General features: G+C 39.8%; 1 protein-coding gene across 1 annotated transcript in view; it reads left to right on the top strand.

Moving 5' to 3' along the window:
* The window catches only part of LOC139727099 (kinesin-like protein KIF19), a 49,291-nt gene extending 30,742 nt beyond the window's left edge, over window positions 1-18,549 (top strand). Inside the window, exons 5-20 of the mRNA XM_071638081.1 lie at window positions 409-545; window positions 4,056-4,181; window positions 4,725-4,925; window positions 5,830-6,087; window positions 6,512-6,653; window positions 7,687-7,861; window positions 8,418-8,500; window positions 9,348-9,535; window positions 10,027-10,108; window positions 11,684-11,815; window positions 12,661-12,794; window positions 13,370-13,509; window positions 14,738-15,404; window positions 16,544-16,691; window positions 17,105-17,206; window positions 18,070-18,549. Coding sequence (XP_071494182.1) covers window positions 409-545; window positions 4,056-4,181; window positions 4,725-4,925; window positions 5,830-6,087; window positions 6,512-6,653; window positions 7,687-7,861; window positions 8,418-8,500; window positions 9,348-9,535; window positions 10,027-10,108; window positions 11,684-11,815; window positions 12,661-12,794; window positions 13,370-13,509; window positions 14,738-15,404; window positions 16,544-16,691; window positions 17,105-17,206; window positions 18,070-18,251 — 2,897 coding nt within the window. The 3' untranslated portion in view covers window positions 18,252-18,549. The remainder of the gene's footprint in view (window positions 1-408; window positions 546-4,055; window positions 4,182-4,724; window positions 4,926-5,829; window positions 6,088-6,511; window positions 6,654-7,686; window positions 7,862-8,417; window positions 8,501-9,347; window positions 9,536-10,026; window positions 10,109-11,683; window positions 11,816-12,660; window positions 12,795-13,369; window positions 13,510-14,737; window positions 15,405-16,543; window positions 16,692-17,104; window positions 17,207-18,069) is intronic.
* Window positions 18,550-23,754: the final 5,205 nt, after the last annotated feature.

Genomic DNA, 23,754 nt, shown 5'->3' on the forward strand with positions numbered 1-23,754 from the left:
TTACAGAATCGTAATCAAATTACAAACATTGCATCAGTGTATTAAACAAATGATAGTGCAAATCTAAATCACAACCATTTATAGACTTGATCTTGTTGGTAAACTGCAAGTGATGTATTTCATATCTGTACATGCAATGTTTCATATTAGCTGCAACAGTGACGTTACGGTCATAATTCTTCCTCATGTTTTCTTCATGACAATGTCATTTTATGGTTGTGTTTGGGTGCATGTATGTGCCGCAAAATGTGTCCACACTGGTAGTTGTGTGCATGTGTGTGAGTGTATTTGCGTCTGTTGAATGAATCGAGTTGGGGACTGAGGTTTGTAGCAAGCAGGCTCTGTGTGTGTGTGTGTGTGTGTTTGTGGTTTTAATGCTCTCCCTCACTTCTCCTTTCTGCCCTGTAGGTGCTGGGAAGACTTATACCATGCTTGGCACAGACCATGAACCTGGCATCATGGCGAGGGCACTCAATGATCTCTTCACGGAGATGGAGTCCAAGAAAGAGGAGAAGATCTTCAATGTCACTATGTCGTACCTCGAGGTATGGTGGTGCCACACTTTAATATATTTAGGTGATACGCTATCAGCGTATCACCTATTGTGATTGTCAAAATCTCTCTTTATTTTTTTTTATTCTTCTTTCTTTCTGGACAATTTTGTGTCGTCAATATCTCAACAATGACATTACGGAATGACATGAAATTTTCAGTCAACATGTCTCATAACAATATCTAGCCACAATAAGGTTTTCATGACAGTAACATATCTATGACGTCATTTAGGTGCCATTTTGTGATTTTCGGACCTTGTCACATGATCGATCATAACTTCATAACTAGATGTCATTTCTGCATCATTTTCGGTGGACATAAAGTTCAGGTCACGCTCTATCTTACTTTTTAACGCTAGTTACCCAGGTCTTCATTACGCGCGCGTCAAAATTTTAAAAGGCTCAAAACGACTTCCCAATGGGAAATCTCGAAGTTTCAGACAATTTTAAGCGTTTCAAACATTTTCTCGCGTGCGCATCCGTCCGCGCAATTTCGCGCGCAGAGGGTGTAACCAACATGAAAATGCAATTTTTTTGACTGATTTGGATTCCTGATACTTTGAGTAACAATATCCACTGATTTCCGATCGATGTTGACCTATAACAAAGGAATGCACTGGCGTCAAAGTTGAAATTCCGTGCGCGCGTCTTTCTGCAAATATAGTGAAAAAAACATGTCTTTGTTTATTTCGCCATAGCTCTTTAAATCGTCCGTTGACCCGAAATTTCTATTGCATATTACAAAAGCATATGAATTGTAAATAACATTCCAAGTATCAATATTGCCAGGAAAACGCGATGACGTGATCATATCGTCATTTTGAATAAAAAAAGTGGAATTGATTTTTTTGAGGTACTGTTTCTGACATTCATTTGCTTGTATCTCTGTTGTTTAAGCTCAATATTATCCCAAATTCACATATGTTGTACTTTAAACATTTGCCTTTCAAGTCCATGTCATGGTTTTGAAATTTGATGACGTCATCATACTTTAAATTGTGATTAAAAGTAAAGATGCAAAATCGGACAAGTTTACGTGTTATGTCTATGGGAGGTGATTTTTTTTAAAACCATCCATTGACTTGACAACGTTTAAGCACCTTTATCTCAGCTGATTTTGCTTCATTTCCTCTGAAATTTAAGTATGTTGTAGCTGAGACAATAAGCTGCAGTAATCATGCATTTTGTTCTTTGAAATCTTCTCATGAGGTTGACAATTTTGCAGTTTAAAACTGAAAATGAGAATGGAATGTGGACGAATCGATTCCTGATTCATCTTTCACATACATAAGTTTACGTTCCTCATATTTTCTCGTCGAGACGTATGGCCGAGTGGTTAAGGGCGCCGTCTCAGAGACGTGAGGTTGCACTCGTGCGGGTTCGAACCCCACAAGATCACGAAACAAAATACCTAGCTATTTTACTTTTTTTTTTCTTCAATGGTGTATTACACATTCGTCCATGTAGAAATTACGTTCGTATATAAACGCACCTATACACACACACACACACACACACACACACACACACACACACACACACACACACAATATCCCTCTGTTTTGTGTTGGAGACCACATTGCTTCGACTGCTGCAAAATGTTGCATCCTGACTCTGTCAAACCGATCATAGTATGTAATGACGACAACAGAGGTGTTGTACTTTGAGCAATTGTCTTTCAAGTCCATGTCATTGTTTTGTACTTTGATGACATCATCACACTGAAAATTGTGATTAAAGGCAAGGTATCAAAATCAGCCGATTATAGGTTTTATGTCTGCGGGACATATTTTTCTGAAATTGCCAGAAATGGCACAGCGACCTCAGTCGTTACAAGGCCGCATTTCCTTCTAGCAATGCAATACATGTTCACGCGGCCACGATTGTTGAGTGGGCATTGACCTTTTCCCCCTGTAATATCTATACATTTTTTTTTTTCGGCCTTACCGTTTCCGTGGATGTCCCGTGGCCGAGTGGTTAGAGAAACCGTTTTGCATGCACGCTCAATATAACTTCAAGGTGCCTATATCACATTCTTTTCTGTGTCGATCACAGATGACCGACATCTGATGACCCCAGGCGTATCACCTAACTCGTCAGTGTGACGAGTTTCATGTCTCGTTAATCTTTTTGTTTGTTTATAGTGTGAATGTAGTCTTTTTCTTGTTCTTAGGCCATTTCACATCAGCCTGATGAAAATCCAAGCTTAAGATGTTTTCCTGATCACAGATTAGTGCACCAATTCATTTCCTGTTCACATTAGCCTGCAGAATATTGACCTGCAATTTTCTTGGAGCTATTCTGATAGTTGACACATTTACTTCCTGTCGGTTCACACATGCTAGGCATGATGGGATGTGGTAATTCACTTGGTACCATTCTGCATTTACAAAATACCATGATATTTCTGATGCAAAAGCACACCTCTCCGGGCTGATCACTGAGCATGCATATATCTCCCATGTGATAAAGACCGGAAGTGTGTTGGGTCACGTGAGGAATATACTGCTGTATAGTCTATGGTATCTCTTGACATGATTCGCACTCAAATCTGGCATGTATATGTGACCCGCTACAACAAAATGATCCTAAAGTCGGGCGAGGTCGATTATTTGAAAATTGCGTGATATAATCCCCCAATCTTTCCGCTTTAAATTGATATATAACACATTTCATAAAAATAATCGGCTGCGGAGATATCGATGCTTAAAAGAGAGCATGTCGAGACGTCTGGAAAATCAATGTTTCGAGAAAAGCACCCTAAAAGTCTTCCTTTCGACGCAATCGCGATCAAGGGACACGCAAGTTAGTTTTCACCTCTGGACAATAGAAGGTAAACCCTAGCAACCCCCAAAGAGTTCATTCAAGCACATCAGCGTCGGCGGTCTCCTCACCAACCAATCAGTGACCAGGATGTGAGAAGCGGCTGAGCATAGCGCACTCCGCCCGCACGCACCAGTCGACTGGGCAGTGTGCGAGCTTCACGCTTCGGTTAGCAGCAAGCGGCAAACTGACCAATGAGATCACTCTGGTCGTTGTTAGGGGCGGAACCTTTCTGTGGCGCTCAATCCAAATTTTCGAACCAGTTTCTGCTTCGTTGAAACGCCAAAAAAACATGGCTCAGAAAAACGCTATTTTTTTTTATCATTCCTTTGGTCATTTTGCTTCAAAATTTCGACAGATGATAGAAGACATGTTAGACTCCAATAATATATCAAAATCAGAAAATCATAAGTTTTGACCAATTTTAATGCTGTGATTTCAAACTCGATTTTCACGGCTTCGACCGTGGGCGACTTTAGGACCTTTTTGTTGTAGCGGGTCACATATTTCATGCAAAGAATGAATTGTGCCTCCCGAAACACCACAGTATTTTGTGATATATTTCATGGTGTATTTGCATTCATATTACAAGTTACTGTACAAAATATTTCATCATATTCTGTATGAATGCACCTAATCTTTTACTGTCCTTCATCTGACAAACTTATTCCCCTCCAGATCTACAATGAGATGATCAGAGATCTATTGAATCCATCGACGGGGTTCCTTGATCTCAGGGAGGATGCCTCAGGGAACGTGCAAGTGGCTGGCATCAAGCAGATATCCACCACTTCAACAACAGAGGTCAGTGTTCAAGCTTAAATAGTTGAACTAAACCTCGCAATCTCAATGGAGGGGTGAAGGCTGGAAAAAATGTTTACTTCTGAAACGACAGGGCAAATGTTTTAACATGTATTACTTTTGGCACTTAATGTATGTTTGTGCATATAATGCTTTATATTTTTTTTTTCTCCAAAGTATTCTGAATCATTGTTTTGTAATAAAGTAACATTTAGCTGTAGAAACCTTAGAAGATACAATAATTTTTCACAGCTCATGATGACATATTTAATTCTATAATATGTGTAAATATGAAAGAGAAGGAAACAGAGGAAAAACTCACTAATATGCAGATATATGACCCTTTCCTACAGAACAATAGAAACTCTAATATAACTGATAAAAGTGTGCATTTTTTTTTTAAATCTTGACACTCTTTGGAAGCTGTACTAGTCAACCAACAATTTTGGGCAAGCTGTGAAGTAAACACAGAACAAGGAAGTGTTCACAACAACAAAGTTCATCACTTTTATTTATATTTTGCTCCCACTTTGATATTCCCCATAGATCATGAATCTCCTGATGCAAGGCAACAAGGAGCGGACCCAGGAGCCAACGGCCGCCAACAAAACCTCCTCACGCTCCCACGCCGTTCTCCAGGTGACCATCCGGGAGAGGAACCGAGTGCGTGGCACCATGCAGGCCATCCGCATCGGCAAGCTCTTCATGATTGACCTCGCCGGCTCAGAGAGGGCATCCCAGACAAAGGTAAGGCTGGATGTTTTTCTCTGGTGTCTGACTTCCTGTCTTATCTAGGAATTATTTCTCCCTCTTACCTTTTCCCAAATATTTTTCTCCACAGGTCATATTTATGATTGCTGGAGTAAAACATATCCAGCCAGTAAACAACAAAAAATTAAGGAAAAAAACTAGGTGTCCTGGAGTCGCAGCCCTACATATAACTCTGTGGTTTACTGGTAATTTGTTCCAAGACATTAGAAATGATTTTATTATTCTTCTACATAGGTTGCTCCTAGGTGTGGATTGTACAACAGCAGCAACCACCTCCAATGGATGGCAGAGGACAACAATTGCTTTAGATATGAGAAGGAAAAAAAAAGATAGAGAAACCAACCTTAACGAAACTGATGTTGAACTTGTGTGTTAGTTTATCGCATGCTGCAGGTAGAAAGTCTATCATTGGGTGTTCATAGAAAGTGTTCACTTAGGGTTGCATTTCCATTTCCTTTAATGTACCCAGTGTAGAATTTAAACTGGTGAGGTCGCTGGGGCGACAAGACCTCGTATCTGAAATTTTGGTGAAAATGACTTTTTTGGATTAATGGTCAGATTAAGTCATGTCCTGTCCAAATCCTAGGTGTCTTGCCCCCAAAATAATGCCACCATGGCATGCCAAAGGAACGGCTCTCCCATTTGATGCAGTGCTTTGGCTGCCATGTTTTTTTGCTCTCCTGAACATTTGACATTTTGTAGATATGAGGTCTTGTGGCCCCAGTGAGGATAGATGTATTAATCTTGTCATATTTCAATTTTTGTTTGTGCTGGTAGCATGAACACCACAAATGGGTTGTGAAGGGTTTGGTGAGTTTGATCCATGCAGGTACACGCCATTTGTGACCATTCCTTGTTGACTACCTTTCCCCCTTCACAGAATCGTGGCAAACGCATGATAGAAGGTGCTCACATCAACCGCTCACTCCTCGCCCTTGGCAACTGTATCAATGCCCTGTGCCTCGGAGGCAAGTATGTCAACTACCGTGACAGCAAGCTGACACGGCTCCTGAAGGACTCCCTCGGGGGGAACTGCCGCACTGTGATGATTGCCAACATTAGTCCTGCCGACTACCTGTTTGAGGAGTCGAAGAATACATTGCTGTATGCCGACAGAGCCAAGAAGATCAAACTCAAGGTGGGTTAGGGTCAAAACCCTTTGCTGGATATAAGGCCTACTGAATCAAGGTTGATTAAACCTGAAGATGGATTATGAATATTGTGATGATTCTTTCTTGTCAATATTGCTTGCTGTTAGAACTTGTTGGTTATTTTTTATTTATTTATTTATTTATTTATTTATTCATTCATTTTTGCCAGCAGATAGTTGAGAGTCTGCTTTCTCTTAGGAGAAGTACTCAGTAAAGTGCATTTATTGACTCACTTCACTTTGGACAAGAATGAATCATTATGGGCTACAGCTGTGGATTAAAAAAAAAGAATGTAAAATTATGATTTCTGAAAGCTTCAATGGCATTAGAATTTACTGAGGTGTGGTTTTAATGTTATGAATATTCTTAAGGTGTCAGGTTTGTTTGTGTGACCTTCATATCCAATGACAGGTGAAACCAAACCAGATGAATGTGAACTACCACATCGCCCAGTATACCAACATCATCACAGAGCTGAAACAAGAGATAGAAAGACTGAAGGGAAAGATTGCTGAGCACCAGAACAGTGATCGACAGACGGAGAGCATGCACTGTGAGTTTGAAGGATGTGGCCCCATATTCATTATTTGTATACCTCATTTGATGAATCCTTGATTCTGATTGGTTGAAATTTGGGGCTTAATTTCAACATATTGCCCACAGCATCATAGTACTTAACTGCCTCATAGTGCCAAACAAACCCATAGCACTAAACTGCCCTCTTTTTAGTGTGTACATGTACCGTAAATGCTTGGCTTCCATAGCGCGAGAGGTGCCACCTTAATTGTCCTTGCAATCACAACATTTATGGCAGCATTTGATGTGTGAACTGGCTAGCATGATCTCGATCTTCTAATCATATTTGATATATATTCATATGTTGACTGCCTTTATTCAGGGCATTATTGATGTTATTTCCCCTTGGAATCTCCTTGTCATAGTATGAGTTGAGATCCCTCGAGCAGGGCAATAATATCAGCAGTGCCCTGAAAAGCAGTCCATATCTGTGTGATATTCTGTTATTTAATTTGACTGTTTAAGGATTTTCAAACAATCTTTGTGAGATAAACTCTTGTGCCTCTCAGATAGAAGTGTTGTTACTGAAGTGTCATGTTGTACAGAAGACTGGTGTGATTGTAACTAACTCCAATGAGAATAACCAAAACCAGAATCAACCAGATTTCAAGACCTCAACCTGTTGCCACGATGTTTGCTAAAATTGTAAGTTAGAGTTGTTGTGACTCATGCGATTCAAAATAGACCCCAGATCTTGAATCTAACTCACCAAATTCTTACTGCAAAAGTTTATACTATATACTACTAGGAAGAATGTATATCTGTCTGAGCTGCCCCACAGTGTTTATTTGTTTGTTTGTTTGTTTTACTTAAACACGGGTTAAGATATTTGTACTCAGCCGTTAGGCTGTTTTTCAGCGAGTCCATATGATATACAGAGAAACATGTAGTGGTACAATCAACGTATAAGATAATACATACACAAAATCATTACAACAATGCTTTGTTGGAACAAAAGGTAGTTTCCCCTTCACTGACATGAGTCATTTGGTTGTGACATGTTCTTACAGCTGGTGTGGGTCAGTTGTCTAGCCAGCACAGCCAGGAGGAGATGGACAACCTCCGGCACCAGCTCATCACCAACTTCCAGGCCCAGATGGGCATCCGCCAGAGACTGATGGATGTGGAGCAGGAGACGTGGGAGCTCTCCATGGACGCCGAGCGCTACCAGGCCATCGTCGCCGAGTGAGTTGACCGATCTGTTGACCTATGACCTTCGTTATTAGACTGATTCCCTTGTGGCAATTTTCACGCCATCTGAGATGTGGAGATGTTGGTCACTGCTTCATGAAGAAATTCCATCAATAGCACATGATTTCTCCACCTTTAGGAATTGATTGTTTCCTCTCTTCTTTGTGAGCTGTGAGTATTGCAACCATAATTCTAATGAAAGTGTTAGGTTCAAGGTGAGTAACGGTAGTTGTGTATGCACTCTTGGTATCACATCTTAATGCATTATGTAATTGGAAGCCGTTATTACCTTTTACTGGATCTAACTGTGTAATATGCATCCCCAGTGTTGGTCCTTTTTCTTCCCCAAAATAGAAAAAAGTAGATTAGATGAGCGCAGTGAGAATTAAAGACATTTCAGAAAATGTTAACTGAGTATTGTGCAAAAAATAAATCAATATTATCAAAAGATTATCAAAGCCTCCCACACTGTAATTGAAAGAAATCTTCTGAATGTATGCACTCATTTTTTCCCCAACATTACTGTGTACTTTTCCCTCTTCCTTCCTAGCTTTGAGCAAGAGAAGATAAGGCAGCATGCTCGGGATAAGGCTCACATCCTGAGTAATACCAGTCTGGATAACAGGGAGAAAGGTAAGTACAGGGGGGTTGTCTCTCAATCCCAGCTTAACACTCTGGCTCTTAATTCACAAAGGTAGTTTAAGGACCCAGCAGTGTGTGGAAACATGGTGGTCTGATTGAATTGATCTCCATTCACTGCCCACTGGATTTCATTAAAAAACTATGAATAGCATCTGTCAGCAAATGTGTTCATCGAAGCGTACCCTCATCGAAAAGCAGTCAAGATTCTTGGGCTGTGTGTGTACTCGTAAAGAGTTCAGTGATTAAACTGCACACAATTCAGTACAGGTATTCTCAAATACAGTATATCCAAGCCAAGCCAGCCTTCCCATTCCATGGTATCCTCATGGTATCGAGTCTTTAAATCTGATTACTTAAATGATTTATCAAGAGTGCCAGCAGACATCGAATAATAAATGTATACTGACATCGCATACATGTGCAAGTTACGCCTACTTTGTACTTATTTAAGTCCATGGGCTAAATCTAAACCATGGATTTCGCTTAGATAACCTTTTTGAGTTTGGGACTGGGATTCTAAATGTAGACTTCGGTTCTTTGAGTTTGATTGTTACTAACCACAATAGGTAGCAAATTGGGTGTGTGCTAATATTAGGAATGTATCAACTAAATGTGTAATGAATCACTCTTGATTGTGCATAAGAATACAAATTGCCAAAATTTTTAATTCTAATTTGTACTCTAATTACTACGTATTCTGTATTTTATCCTCTAAGCATTATACATTGCACACACACATGAACATGCAGTAAAATACATTTTTAAAAAGTGCATGGTTTTGTGCCATGTTAAGGGACATACTAACAATGCTCTTCTGTCTTTTATCAAAATCTATCAGAGCGAGCCTTGGAAAAGGACCTGGAGGCTGATATGAACGGCTTTGAGTCACCAGAGCCAGAGGAGATTGTGACGGCTCGGGACAGCTTGACCACAGCCGTGCTGGCCAGCAAGAAGAAGGACTCCGAACGGAAGAAGCTAGAGAAGCAACTGGAGAATGTCCGTCAGGCGGCAACAAGCCTGGAAGAGGTGCGGAAATGGGGTGCCAAATTGTCTCTGTTTTTGGTTGTTGTTGGTCCAAGTTTGGAGGGAATTATTGATTACTACATACTTGTTGGAGTGGGTTTGGTGCTTGGGATTGAAAACAAAGCCTTAGTGATTAAAGATTTCAAACAATTTTTTTTTTTCCAATTGGGAGAGGGCAGGGCAGAGAAATGAATTAGTGACTTCAGTGAACTCATTAATTTATTTTACTCATGATTTCAAGAGTGAATGGGGTTGCAATGCAAGTAGGGATTCATAAAAAGTTCAACAAACTTTTATTGACACAAAATCAGTGTGATTCTTTTTGGGAGTTTGTTTGTGTATGTGTATTACTGTGTTTGTGTGTGTTTTTGTTAGAGAGTGTAGTTTAATGAGGTTTAATATCTTACTGAATTAAAGGTTTAGATATAATTTACTATCTCTGTCCCGCTTTATCCCCCCCCCCCTTTCGTTTCATTGTGTTGCCATGGTTACAGGTCTTGCCAAAGAAGATCACCAGTGAAGAGCAGAGAGAACTGCTGGAGATGCTGTGCAAAGTGCATGAGCTTGAGATTGAGAGTATCCTTTTTTTCATCTCATGTCATGTAGAGATTGCAACATTCCGGGCATACACAGATCTGTGTGGGATGAATTCTGTCATTCATTAGTAATCAATTGCTTTTATAAATTAATAGTTTGCATAGAGCTCTGTGTAGCTTACAGATGGCATCTGAAGCCATACTCATAGATATGACTCTGCATTAATATATGGTCATATTGAGCTCCCACCAGTCAAAGTCTTCAATTGGACAACTTAATCCACAGCATTTAATAAAAGGTACATTTTAGAAGAGAGTACAAGACTTGCTATGATTTCTCGCTGTTTAGCTCAATGGGTAGCTTATCAATGTTTGTGACATTCTGTATTGAGTACAATCTGTAGGAGAAATTTGGTGCAACCACAGAGAATGTGCATGTGAGGTATTTCAGCCAAAGTCATGCTCATAAAAAAAAAAGAACAAGAACATACAAGCCATTGTCATTTTACTCTGATATTTTGGTGTGGGGGAAAATGTCGGTCCTAATGTGAAGAGTTTAGACCTTCATTAACCATAAGAAATTTTAAACTGTGCTATGTGTCTCTAAGGGAATCGACAGACAGACATTATGGCTGTATGATTGAATTGATCTTCATTCGCTGTCCACCGCGGTACTTTAGTAAACCATAACTTCAAGTGTATGTCCATTGTTGGCCTGCTAGAATAGTTTTTTCCCCTCGGCAATTATGTGCACCAATGCATGATACGGTTTGGATCCTTCGCACGGATTAGGAAGTTGGCTGAAAGAAGTCTGTAGATGTTTTAAAGGACAAGTTCACCTTCATAAACATAAGGATTGAGAGAATACAACAATATTAGTAGAACACATCAGTGAAAGTTTGAGGAAAATTGGGCAATCGATGCAAAAGTTATGAATTTTTAAAATTTTTGTGTTGGAACCGCTGGATGAGGAGACTACTACAGCTTGTGAGTCATATGCGTACAACAGTACAAAGAAAATGTCAAAAAATTCAACATATTTTCACTTTTTTCGCATAATAATAGAGCTCTTGAATTGCCTCTTTCTAAAGGCAGGGGGAATAATATTACCCATAACATTTGTCGGTAACGAGTCGGGGGAATGTGTACTTTTTTCAAAAGATGAAATTTTGTGAAATTCTCTTTATATTTTCCTTATATTGTTGTACGCATGTGACATCTAAGTTATTCACACACTGCAGTAGTCTTCTCATCCAGCGGTTACTGCACAAAAACTTCAAACATTTATAACTTTTGAACGGATTGTGCGATTTTCCTCAAACTTTCAATGATGTGTTCTACTAATATTGCTACATTCTCTCAGTCCTTATGTTTATGAAGGTGAACTTGTCCTTTAAAGTCTTCTCCGCTTGCAAGAGCCTGTTGTGTGAGGGTTTACAGATGCATTATGAGGATCCCCAAAAACATCTTCTAATTGACAACCTTTACAATACATAGTCTCCCCAAAGTACAGTCCCTCTGATTTATGACTTACATACAGATCTTGGGGATAGAGTTATCTTTGCTCACTCTTTTGGGAGAGTTCTACTTTTCCTTGACCCACCCCTTCCCCCAGACACCGAGCTCAAGTCCAGGGCCCTCATGGACAGACACATGTGTGAACAGAAGGAGGGTATCATTGTTCGCTACGAGAAGCACAAGCAGGTCTGTGACCAGATCATCAGCGAGCAGCGCAAGATTATTTCAGGTGAGGCCTCCCTCTGGGTACAATTGTTGTACCTCATGGAGGATTACTGAATCAGTAACTTCTTTTTTAACTGGTGTGCATTAGAGATTGTTTCCAAGGACAGATTTTGATCTTTCATTCTCAACATTGCACTGTAGTCCTCTTGTGCTTGAGTCTTTGTCAGAGAGTTATCACATGCCCTCTGGTGTATATAGATGGCGATTTCCGCAAGACTCATGTACTGTCAATAATCACAGGACTCCTTTTACAAGTGAATGAAATAGGGCATTTGATAATGTGACAAGATTTAAGCAGCAGGACAAGGGAGAAGTTGAAAGTAGCTTAATTCTGATTTGTTAATTACTGCGTGTTCTCACATCTTTACCTTGTATCTGTTTTCCGGCATGTGTATCAATATCTTATTAGCTTCATTACATGTAGTGCACGTAGCAAATATGTTTTGGAGTATTTTGAACTGTGTTGAATTCATGTGATTTCCATGAACAAAACTATTTCTTTTAGCAGGCAAATATAACAAAATAATGTGCTTCACATTTCAAATTTTTTGTTTTAAGATTTCCAGTAGTTCCTCAAAACAATGACTGCAACTGATAAACCATGAGAAGCAAACAAAAAGCAGTGAGTGTATGTGACTTTTCTGTGGTAGTAGCAATGATGAGGAGTTACAGATGTGGTTGACCTTTATCAGAGCAGGTCAATGAACCTTCATTTCAAGTTTCGGGTATTCTGAAGTGACGGGTTTCTAGCGGATGATGTGCTGTGAATTATCAGACAAAGTTTAGCTATCCTGTTGCCATGGTGACAGACGTGATCTTGACTGTGTTTGTTGTTATTGTTGTGTGTAGAGCATGGTCTTCCTGTTTCCATGGAACTGGATGAGCTGTATGACAAGTATGCCATGGGAGTCAATGAGGATCTCTATGAGGACATGAGGGCACACTCCTCTATGCAGCACCACAACAACATGGAGGGCCTCAAGGTGAGGCCTTCAGCTTGTTAGACACATTTTTTTTTTTCCCTCCATGAATTATGTACTTGTGTGATTGGTGTGGCACATAAACAGCTAGTTGTACTCATCAACATATTGATGAGGGAAGCATACTATTTCAGTTGCTTCCTTGTACTTTGTTGTCTGTGTTATAAATGTCGTGGCCAAGTGATATTAACTGCGCTGTAACCATTGTCTTTCCTAGGTGTTCAGATGACCCTCACTTCTATTGAAGGTGATGGGTGCAGAGCTGCCAATTATGTGTTTACAATATCTAGGATTTATTTCTTTTAATCCAATATGAAGAAATATGTTCTCTAAATAAAAGAATATATTTCTTTATTCTGAAATTGGACAGAGCATACCTTGTATGAGCAGTATTCATTTTTTTTTTTGGGGGGGGGGGTAGAATATGACCTTTATCTTTATGATATTTACATATTTGTTTCACTCATATTTTTGTAGTCATTTTTGTCTGCAAAGGGTAGCAACCCTGTTTGTGAAATTGGTTTCGCCGTGTTGACATGAAATGCCATCTCTCCCAACTTTAATTTGTTTTGTTTCAGGCCAAGTCTGCGCTGAACCTCAAGATGTTGAAACAGATGCAGGAGGAGAGGGAGGACAGCAACTCACCTGAGAAGGAGTCTGTGGAGATCAAACAGACTAGCAAGACTCACAAGAGACCACAGCACTCGCATCCTGAGAGGTGAGTCTAGCTGGATGTAGGAAGAGTTGTGGATGGGGCCAACTCCTCTGTGTGGTTTGGGATGAACTTGGGTGGTTAAAATTGACAGTTTAATCGGAATTCAGACTTTTTAGCTGTGCCCCAAACCAACTTTTCAGACTTTTTACAATTCAAATACATTGAATTATTACCTATACGAGGTAGTTTTGCGGGGCAATTGCGGTTGTAATGTTGCAGGGTCAAAGGTCAGCAGTTGTTATTTTGCAGGGTCAAAGGTCAGCAGTCAATATTCGTTCGTCTTTTGCCTCTGCCGGTTTTTGCCATTCACTTAACCCTAACTAGGCCGGGGGGGGGGGGGCCTCCGAGGCCCCCCCCTCGACGTTCCGCGCGATGTATCGCAATCGCAAAAAGCTATCGCCGCGACGTTTCATGACTTTTTTCTTTCGAGTCTCCCGCATCTAAATATGTACATGCATGTCAGACCAAAAATTGCTCAAAAACGTGAATTCGTGTACAATTTCAATGCAAACTGTGCTTGCAGGCAAATTTCATAAAAGCATGATTATTTTTGTGTTTTGTTGATTAAAATCAATGAATAACATATTTTCTTGTTCGGATCGATGTCGCGAACAAATTTCATCAAAAAAACAATGAAAAACATAAAGTCGAAAAAACAACGAAATACATAAGAAATTCAAAAAACAATAAAATACTTTAGAATTTTTTCTGATATCACAATTTTTTTTTACAACATTTGCTAAGGACACTAAAAAGAATATTTACACAAAAAATGTGCCTGTTTTGAGCTTTATTTTGTGATTTATACCAAATAGTCTGTTTTCATGCATCATTATGCATAAATTAGCATAATTTAGCATAAATGATAATTTTTTGAAAAATTTACGTCATGGTATTTTAGATTACAGCATAGGCAATGTGTGTGCCAATTTTTGTTGCGATCGCGTGGTCGACGGCCGAGATCTGGAGGGGGGGGCCTGGGAGGCCCCCCCCCCAGTTGTCTACGTGAGACAACTGTGCATTTTTCAGAACTCTCGCAGAGTTTCAAGTTTTGCTTCGGTCATTATGTAGGGCCTATAGTTTACAGGCCAAGGATAACTGGTAAAACATTGCACATGGAATAAAACCAGGGGTTGCACATCAGAAATATTACTTATTGGCTTTGTTTTGCGAGAATAGTGTCAAGATTTGCTAATGATGTGAACTATGCTCTCTCTCACTCCATACATAGCAAACCCAGCAACAGTCAGCCTAGGGTGTTCCAGCCCAGCCCCAGGACTCGCCAACTGAGAGAGGGATCCATACCGACAGTCATGGTCCAGTCTCCAACGACCCCACCCATCACCAAGCACGAGAGCCTTGTGGACCTGAGCAATGCTGGGGGCTCTCGGCACCCCGCCAAGCGGCCGTACACCCCTCCCAATGGAGTGCTGGCCCACCCCATCAGGTCATTCCACGAACTTAACCTCAGTGAGTCGGAGGGAGATGTGGGACGGAAGGAGATCATCCAGCGGACGAAGAACATTGCTGCGGTGGCTGCCCGCAAGAGGACATCCCAGAAGGTTTCGGAGAAGTTTGGGAGGCCGGAGAAGCAGAGTTTGCATGAGCGCGGAGGGTTTGTGGCATTGCGGACTGTCACGGAGACGACAGAGCCCAGGAACTCCCATGAAAGCTTGCTGACGCACAGTAGACTCTCGCAGGTCAGCCGGACGCATTTCGCCGGCTCACCTATTGGATCACATGTGAGTGACCAGGACGACCTCTCCTCAGTGAGATCATTTGACACCAGATCACATGGTGGTGCAGACGGTCTGAGTATTGCCGGCCGCAAGCCTTCTCAAAAGGCATATTCAAGGAATAGCTTGGCAGATAGGAGGCGAGGCAGAAACTCTCTGGAGGTAAGTAGCTCTGTGTGCTGCAATCTCCTCACAAATTAATCAATCCTGTGATACTGTAAAAGTGGAAATTTCCGCGGTGTTCAAATTTTCGCGTATTTCACGCAACCAGAAACTAGCGCGAAAATATAAGCACGCGAATATTTTTGCTTGCCATATGTGCCTGTGCGTGATGTCTTGATTCAGCGGAATCAAAAACACGCGAAACTCTTCCGACCCGGCCAAGCGTGAAAAATGAGTCACACGAAAATATCCACTTTTACAGTACTAGGAAGCTCTAGATTTGTGATGTGGATGTTAAGAGAGAGATAAAAAGAAAACTGTGCAAGACCGTTTTTCAAAATCGAGTTTGTGTCCTCTGCATTTTCATGACGGTTCTGGGCTATTTTAGAGTCAGCTCAAATTCATGACGCAGAGAGCTACTTGATGCCATTATGACGAACTACATGTTTGGACACTACTTTACTTTGTTTAGGTTGCATCTTTGCCAGATCCAAAGCTACTTTGCATCAGATGCAGGGAGAGAGAAAAACGGTCAATGCAGCCGTCACCTTAACGTCCGTGTTTCGCAAATGTAAAGCTCCCTGATGAAAGAACAGCTTGTCTGTGGAGTCTAAGATACCTTCGTGTAGTCTCTTTCTATTAATCCAGAAATACAAGTTGATGTATGTCCGTACTGTCTCTGTTTTAGCTTCCTTTGGCTTGTGTGATGTGATATCTTGTCAAAATCTGTGTATGTCTTCAGAAGGGTCATGAAGAAAGAAAAAGATGAAGAAAAAAAGACATATGTTCCAATCCACAAACCAGCTACAAGGAGAGGTACAATGCAAGAACAAACTCAGTCACAAAACCGAGTTTCCACCATGTATGATATTACACAATATCATAATACTGAAATGGTTGAATGTTTCTTAATACCTCTCTTATTTTGCATGATGCCTCTCTGAAATGCTACATTTACTTCATCTGCTGCAATGTGTTCTCCTTTTTACTTTCTTGACAAACTTGTAGCTGTTCAGCACCTGTGAAGTAAAAAACTAAGCTTGTGAAAAGAAAGGATATTACAGAAGGCAACACCTTGTGTAAGATGTCCCTTGTTTTCAACACCCTTTTTACATATCTTTGTCTATTCTGTTTTTCAGGTGTCATACATCCCCAAGGCAACAGGCAGACGGGGTGGGGCGGTCAGTAAGATACCGCCCCGCCGGGTCATCCCCCAGTCTACCCCCTACAATATCAATGGCGAGAGTACCAAGGCAACTAAGCGATATCCACAAGTCAACCATGCAGGTAAGAGACTATTGCATTTATGGTAGAAAAAAACAAAACAAACACACACAAAAACCCAGAATGGGTGCTATGGCACGATTTGATGTCCCGAGATTAGTTCTGGAAAGTATATCAAAATGTTGGTAGACAATGTCTTGCTTTCATGATTGCTTAAAGAGGTTATTACTTGATGTGTGCAATGAAACATGCAGAAATGAGACTCGACATATTCTTGACACAATTTCATTGATGATGAATAGAAATTCTAATTCCAGAGTAGCCTTAAACAATTGTGCAGTTAATTGGAAAGCAAATAATAAACTACTGAGTAATCAAGTCATTGAAGTTACCTGTACACATTTGTTCATCTGTGCTAATGAGCATAATGTTACGAGCATTAATTTTGTGGCTTTCCCATCCTTATTCTTTCACAGGAGAACAAGACATTGGCGAATACAGGAGCACCCCGCCCACCACAGTTCATCAGATTGGAGCTGAAAAGGGCAAAGGTCACACAGTCGTCAGGAGATACAAAGGTAGGTGGAATCCCAGCACCGAGTTCCCGAGACAAACCCTGTCACCAAAGTCTATTGTCCTCCTTCCTCATTTTGCAACACTAGCGCTTTTATATCTATGTGACCCATGCTTTCTTTTTGGCGTAGTATTTCTCTCACGATGAAAAAATTGACTCGGGCTGAATAGGCCTCCTCTTATTCTTATCCCACCCCTCAATAAGAAACAACAACCAAACAAAGAAGAACAGATTGCATAAAACCCAGTTGCACAAGTTGTTGGGGATTCACTATCAATTCCTTGCTTTATATAATATGAGATCAATTCCCATTAACCCATTGAGGACGGGCTGATTTTGCTACAGCATGCATTTCTCATAGACACCTGCCGCGGCTGCCGGGGAGTACTCGGGGACTCGTCTTCAACGGGTTAATGAATATTTTTCAGCTCATTACAGCCATAGTCCGGCTCATCCATATTGAATCATGCACATCAAATAAAGAAGGGTTTGACTGTCATAGTATTCGGTTCACATGTTTGTAGAATCATGGCTTATGCATAAATTTGATGAATGCATAATTTTCATACGTACAGCAGCCCCAAAATTGGATCCGTAGAAAGCCGATGATTGTAGTAGAATAATTGAACTGTAATTGGAAAATTATTTAGAGTTTGTTGTATGGTTTTGAAACAAAAGAGAAAAGGGGGATTAAACTGTCTTAGGGGAGGGGGAAAAAGATTTGAATTTGGGACTTGTTCACACCCATGTCATTCTTGTGATCATAATATCAATCCTATAACTTGAAGGTATGAATAGCTTGTGTGTCCATTGATTAATTTATGTTCTATTTGAGCAATTACTGATTTTGTTATCTCTCTTTCAAAGGCTCTCAACCGACTGGAAAGCTGCCGAACCATGACCACTCAGAGTCCAGCACGCCCGTCCCCACTGGCCCCAAATCCCGCGTCAGGCCCGTGGCTATCCCTTCCCACGTCAGGCGGGGCTCCCTCACCATTTCTGGACTCGCGGTGCCCCGTAAGAACATTTCGGTCGGAAGGCGCCTCTGATTCTCTCCGTTGCCCAACTCACTAGCTCACCTCTTGCTCAATGCATGTAGGAAAACTGCAAAATTACTTATATTTATAACTGCCTTCCAAGCTTCAGAGAAGACTTTCAGCCTGTACCTTAAGCCACTCCAGTGGATGCATGAAAAATACCTTGAAGTTTTGACCAGCAGCTTTGTTTTCTAATATGTTTTCCAATGTCTAGAATGATATACCTGAAATTGCTTCATCAGTGGAATGTGCGCCATACACCTGTCTGGGCGTAGCAGTCTGCACTTTTACGAATGGACGGATTCCCTTGGCATAGCCTGTAAAGTCACAAAATGCGGTAGCTGATGGTTCCACTGTGTGGAATCAAAGTTTGAATGACTGTGAGGATGCAGAGACAACATGTGTATATAAGGATAGAATACAGAGCTAAGAGGCAAGAATAGGAATTCACCTTGGAGACTTACTTTGAATCCCTCAAGATTATGTGTTCACTTTTGTCACTGGTATCACATTTTATTCATTAGTCAAAAAATCATGTGCTACACGTGTAGTGCCAAAGTAATATTTCAGAGAGAATTTGATAGTGGTGGTGAAATGCACAGAACAAAAATACAGCTGCTGCCATAGTACCAAGGCCTGATTATTACTTTCATTTTCAACTTATTTGGATATTATCAGTATTAGCAGGTAAATGAACAATATGTCTTTCAATTTCTGACAAGTTTTTTTTTCTCTTAAATCATGGCACTCAAATCATTCCTGCTTTTGATTGGATCACTTTTTATCAGCTTGCCAGCAAATTAAAGCACCAAGTTTACAAAAATCTTATTGAAATAGTTTTTATCTGCCATGTATTTGTTTTAGTGCCTGTCTGTACAGAAAGTTGATAAAATAAAATTGATTTGTTCTTGCCTATGATGTATTTGAATATCATATTTCATGACTGTCTATATACATGTATATACATATATAATAATGTCTCTACCGTTGATCAGGTGTCAGTCTAACAAATGTTGACTTCATAAAAATAGTCACTGACATTCTTGTATTTCTTAAATTTCATCTTGATTGACAGATCAAATTTCACAGAAAACCATCTAAATATAGAAGTAAAGAAGTACAGACTCCTAAATGTCTGTATCGCAAGATCATGTTGAGAAATAATCAGGATATAGCAGGCTTTTGGTGACCAACCATAATCATGACCAGGTTGTGATTCATTTCTTATGAATGCGTGAGTTACCTGCAGCTGTCTGCTGAATTCAGTTTGTAAATCTCACTGATTGAACTGAAATATGTTCGTACAGTTCCACCTATGCGCACTGATTTCTCCAGATCTTGATGTCATTTAATGATATGAAATGATGTGAGTTGCAGAAGGACATATCTGTTACAGCAGTTTGTCTGCAATTGTTACACATCGTAAAAGTTTTATCAAAGTCTTTCACGAAAATGTCATCTTCGTCCGATTCCCAGGAAACTGGTTTACGTATTTGTACATTTTTTCATTTTCTCAACAGGGTGTTTATGTGCATCCTGGCCTATCATGTTTTCCAGAATCATTTTTCAGAATTAGGAATCTGCATTTCATGTAATTGGACTTTGAACTGTACAGGACATATGTGTATCATGTTGCCTCTCAACTTTCAAACGTATATTTTACATTCTGCCAGCAGTTGATCAAACATTGGACATACTTTAAGAAACACTACCATGGGATTTCAGAAGAAGCTATCACATTGTATTTGTTGATTTAGTCTCAGCTTGATCAGAGCAAGGGATCGCAGTGTTGATAGTAACTCTGATGAAAAGTAAGGCAAAAACTTGGAAGGTTGCCTAGATCAAGTCAGTAGTTACAGCCAAATCTTAGTGCAGCATTGATGTGGAAATTTTTTGTTTGTTTTGTGATGTGTTACACCTTTGTTTTGTTGAAACACACTATGAATGCATGCAAATTCAACTTAGTATGATGACTTTTGACATTATAAAACACAGGATGGAGTGACGGATTTACGGATAAAACTTTTTCAGATGGGCCCGATATTGGATCAAATAATTTCTGCTTTTGTGCCTTTTCTCAAGAGATTTTAGAGTTGAGAGTGCCCCAAATTTCTGGTAACAGATGGTGGTAGCAATATTTTTGCAAGCCCTTATTAATTTCACCAAACTTGGTTAAAAAGTTGACTTTTAGTAACAAAATAGCATGTGTCATAATTGCAGTGATACAGCTGCTGTAAGTATGAGAAATAAGTTCTCCCCCCCCCCTTTCCTTCCACCTGAAATGTTTAATTTCTTATTTCCGTTCTAGAAATAAGATTCTACAAGTTATTATGACCAATTTTTATGTTACAAAGAGCTTAATTCTGTTCTTATAGCCCCATTATTGTTCAATTCATTGATCATCTACCTTTAGAGTGAATTGTCTCTGTACAGATCAATTGTAACTTCTGTGCATTTTTTTTTTACAAAATCACTGTACAGCTACATTTTTATCTCTTTTTTTTTCTGTGTATTTCCAGACATTATTAGTGCCTTAAATGATGTAGTCTCTTCCTTATCTGCTTCTTTCTCTCTGTGAGTGTATGCCCAGAGCAAGAAATGTTTATTTCGGGTAGTTATTGAAATATGGCGGGAATGGAAGAGATGTTGATGAATCGTGTTGGTTACATTTTGTATCTGATCCCAACAAACGATGTTACCAGTGTACTGGAATCTGTTGAGAAGAGGATTGGGAGATACTGTCTTGAAGGATACTGAGGGTAGTCATTGATTTCAATCAAGGTGCCAAATTGATTATGCTCAGTGATTTTTGTTGTTATTGTTTGTCATCATGGTAGAGGAATTGCAGTTTGGCAGTCCTCATACAAGTATATTGGACTCTATACAACTGTATATATTGGAGACAAAACATGGTAATACATGTTGATTGCTTACTTCATTTTGTTTCCAGTGCTTGCGTATGTTGAAGAAAATTTCTGATGTGTTGTAGTACAGACAAAACAAAAGAGATAATACTCAAGAGTGAAAAGTGTATATGATTGAAAAATACATACTTGCAGAAATATGTTAGCTGATTTATTATTGATATGTATCATATTTTGTTGCAATGTGCTTTGGAAAAGGGTATGTAGGTTCAGACTGACTGTATGTGCCATGTACAGGAGTGTGGAAATACCATGGTTGGTTCCATTCATATACAGTGTAGATGGCGACGTTAATGTTTGCATGACTTACTCTATGAATGTGTCATAGTTTTGTCTGTGGTGGACAGAGCACATCGCCGTAACTGTGGCTGTACCATGTAGTGGCAGTCATCAACATTTCATGACCTTTGTACTATCGTTGTGGGTCCTGGTGATTTTAAAGAACTTGTGACTCAAATGCCTGCTCAGCTTAGGGGAATGGCAAATTTGATATGAATCATGAGCAAAGATGTAAGTATCTACCAAAACAGAAAATACGTGGCTATTCGAGCGAGTATGACATGGTACATGTAGTGTAAAATCATGGAGTACTTGATGAAGGGTGCAACATTGGTTAGGGCATGGTGGTTTTTAGTTAACAGGAGCTCTACCGATATGTACATTCCAAATATGGATTTATGCCACAGTTTTCATGCCTCAAGATGCTGTCAAATGGTAAGGCCTGCTATGGTATGCACTTCTTTCAGCAGTCCTGTTGAAGATTATATCTCAGAGTTCAATGAAGTGAATCCTAGAAGGCTAGATATGACATGTCACCCCGTGATTTGTATACAGCATTTTCATACAGTCATAAGCAGTTAAGAAGTGATATTTCCTTGTGATTCTGTCTTGGTATTTAATTCAATTTTTAAGGACAGTCTCACTTTGGCAGCATCTTGTCTCACGTTCTCTATGAGCTGACCGACCTCCAAAAAGGTTTGTTAGTCAAAAAAAAAAAAAAAAAAAATGGTCAGAAGGAACTTCTTGGTAGGAAGCTATGATGGAGGGTCAGCATCTTGTAAGTCATTATGCATTCTTTGTTCTTGTAGCAATCAGACATGAAACCCGGTTGAACAATAATACACGGTGGTTCCTATGTTGCACAAACTTTATACTGCTATTATCAGCTGTAATTGCATGCACCCGTTAATTCATATCTATGTGTTGTACAACAGCCTAAACATACATGCACAGGGGATACTTAATAGATGCTGAGGCTTCAGCTTATGTGCTGAAATTGAAAAAAAAAAGGAAGACATTTTCTACAATACATTTTCTTTTTGAGTATGAAATGGCAATGTTACAAAATTACTATTACCTGTTAAAATTGTAGCTTTGATTCATAGGTGGGATGGACTCAATAGAGAATGTGTCCGTCAAATGAAAAGAAAGATTTTCTCACTTCCATTCATTATGATTTCCTCATTTTCTTCCTCAATATGAATTTTGTCTTTTCATTAGTTGGTCTCCACCTCTGCTTCCATTTTAATCCTGTCTTTGTACTTAAACACTGTCCTCAACAGTACTGAATGATAGAAATTTTACATTGGACAATTCATATTGGCATACCGTCTAATTGCATGTTGAAGTGATTCTTTCTCCGTCGTAGAAACATTGCTTTCATCTGACAAAGTGCCGTAATATCATCTGACACCTTGAACTTGTGTATATATGTGTATTCAGAATTCATTTCAAAATGTTGGAACTGCCTTGGGAACAAATACATTGTATGAATACATGTACGTGACATTAAGGCTGAACATTGAACCAAGTTCTTCTTTCAGTCACAATAAAATGCTGCCCTTCATAGGTAAACTGTAGTTGTAGACTTCAGGATCAACAAACTGTCATTCCCGAGTTGACAGAAGAAGTATGAAGGATCAAGGTTCTCTCTACAAAGCATCTGTAGTAGCTTAAATATTTTTATAGAATGGGTAGCGAGAATCCTGCGATCTGATTGGTCGAGAGCTATGTGTTCATTTTTACTGGCCGCACGCTGAGTCACAGTGGTAGACATGTTATCGCGCACTTAGCAAGAGTACGCGTACTTGTAACAAAGGTTCGCGCACTAAAGCAAGCGTTCGCGCACTCAGCTTGGCCATGCATCCAGTAAAAACTTATGCATGGCTGGCCATGCATCCAGTAAAAACCGTAAGTACGGGTATGCATGCCCTTTACGGAAAGCCAAAAGGAAATGCATCCAGTAATTTTGTCATCGGGTAACACGATAGAAAACTGGGTTTTTGACAAGAAAATTACCCATTCTATAAATCAAATGACGCACATGTCTTTTCGTGCGTCAGTCGGAATATAGTGTGCATGCGGTAACTATGGAATTTAGCCTAAACCCACTCGGCTTCGCCTCGTGGGTTAAGCATTCCATAGTTACCTTATGCACACAATTCCGACTGACGCACTCAGACCTGTGCGTCATTTGTATACTATGAAATGATAATAAAAAAAGAAATGTATCAAATGTAAATAAAGAGAACATTCCAAAACAGGAAGACCTGCTGAGTTTTGAAGTATTTGTAATGTGTGAGGGTATGTGT

The sequence above is a fragment of the Diadema antillarum genome, unplaced genomic scaffold, assembly GCF_040938485.1.
Source record: "Diadema antillarum isolate AM-2024a unplaced genomic scaffold, OU_Dant_1.0 scf00000017, whole genome shotgun sequence".
Classification (NCBI taxonomy): domain Eukaryota; kingdom Metazoa; phylum Echinodermata; class Echinoidea; order Diadematoida; family Diadematidae; genus Diadema; species Diadema antillarum.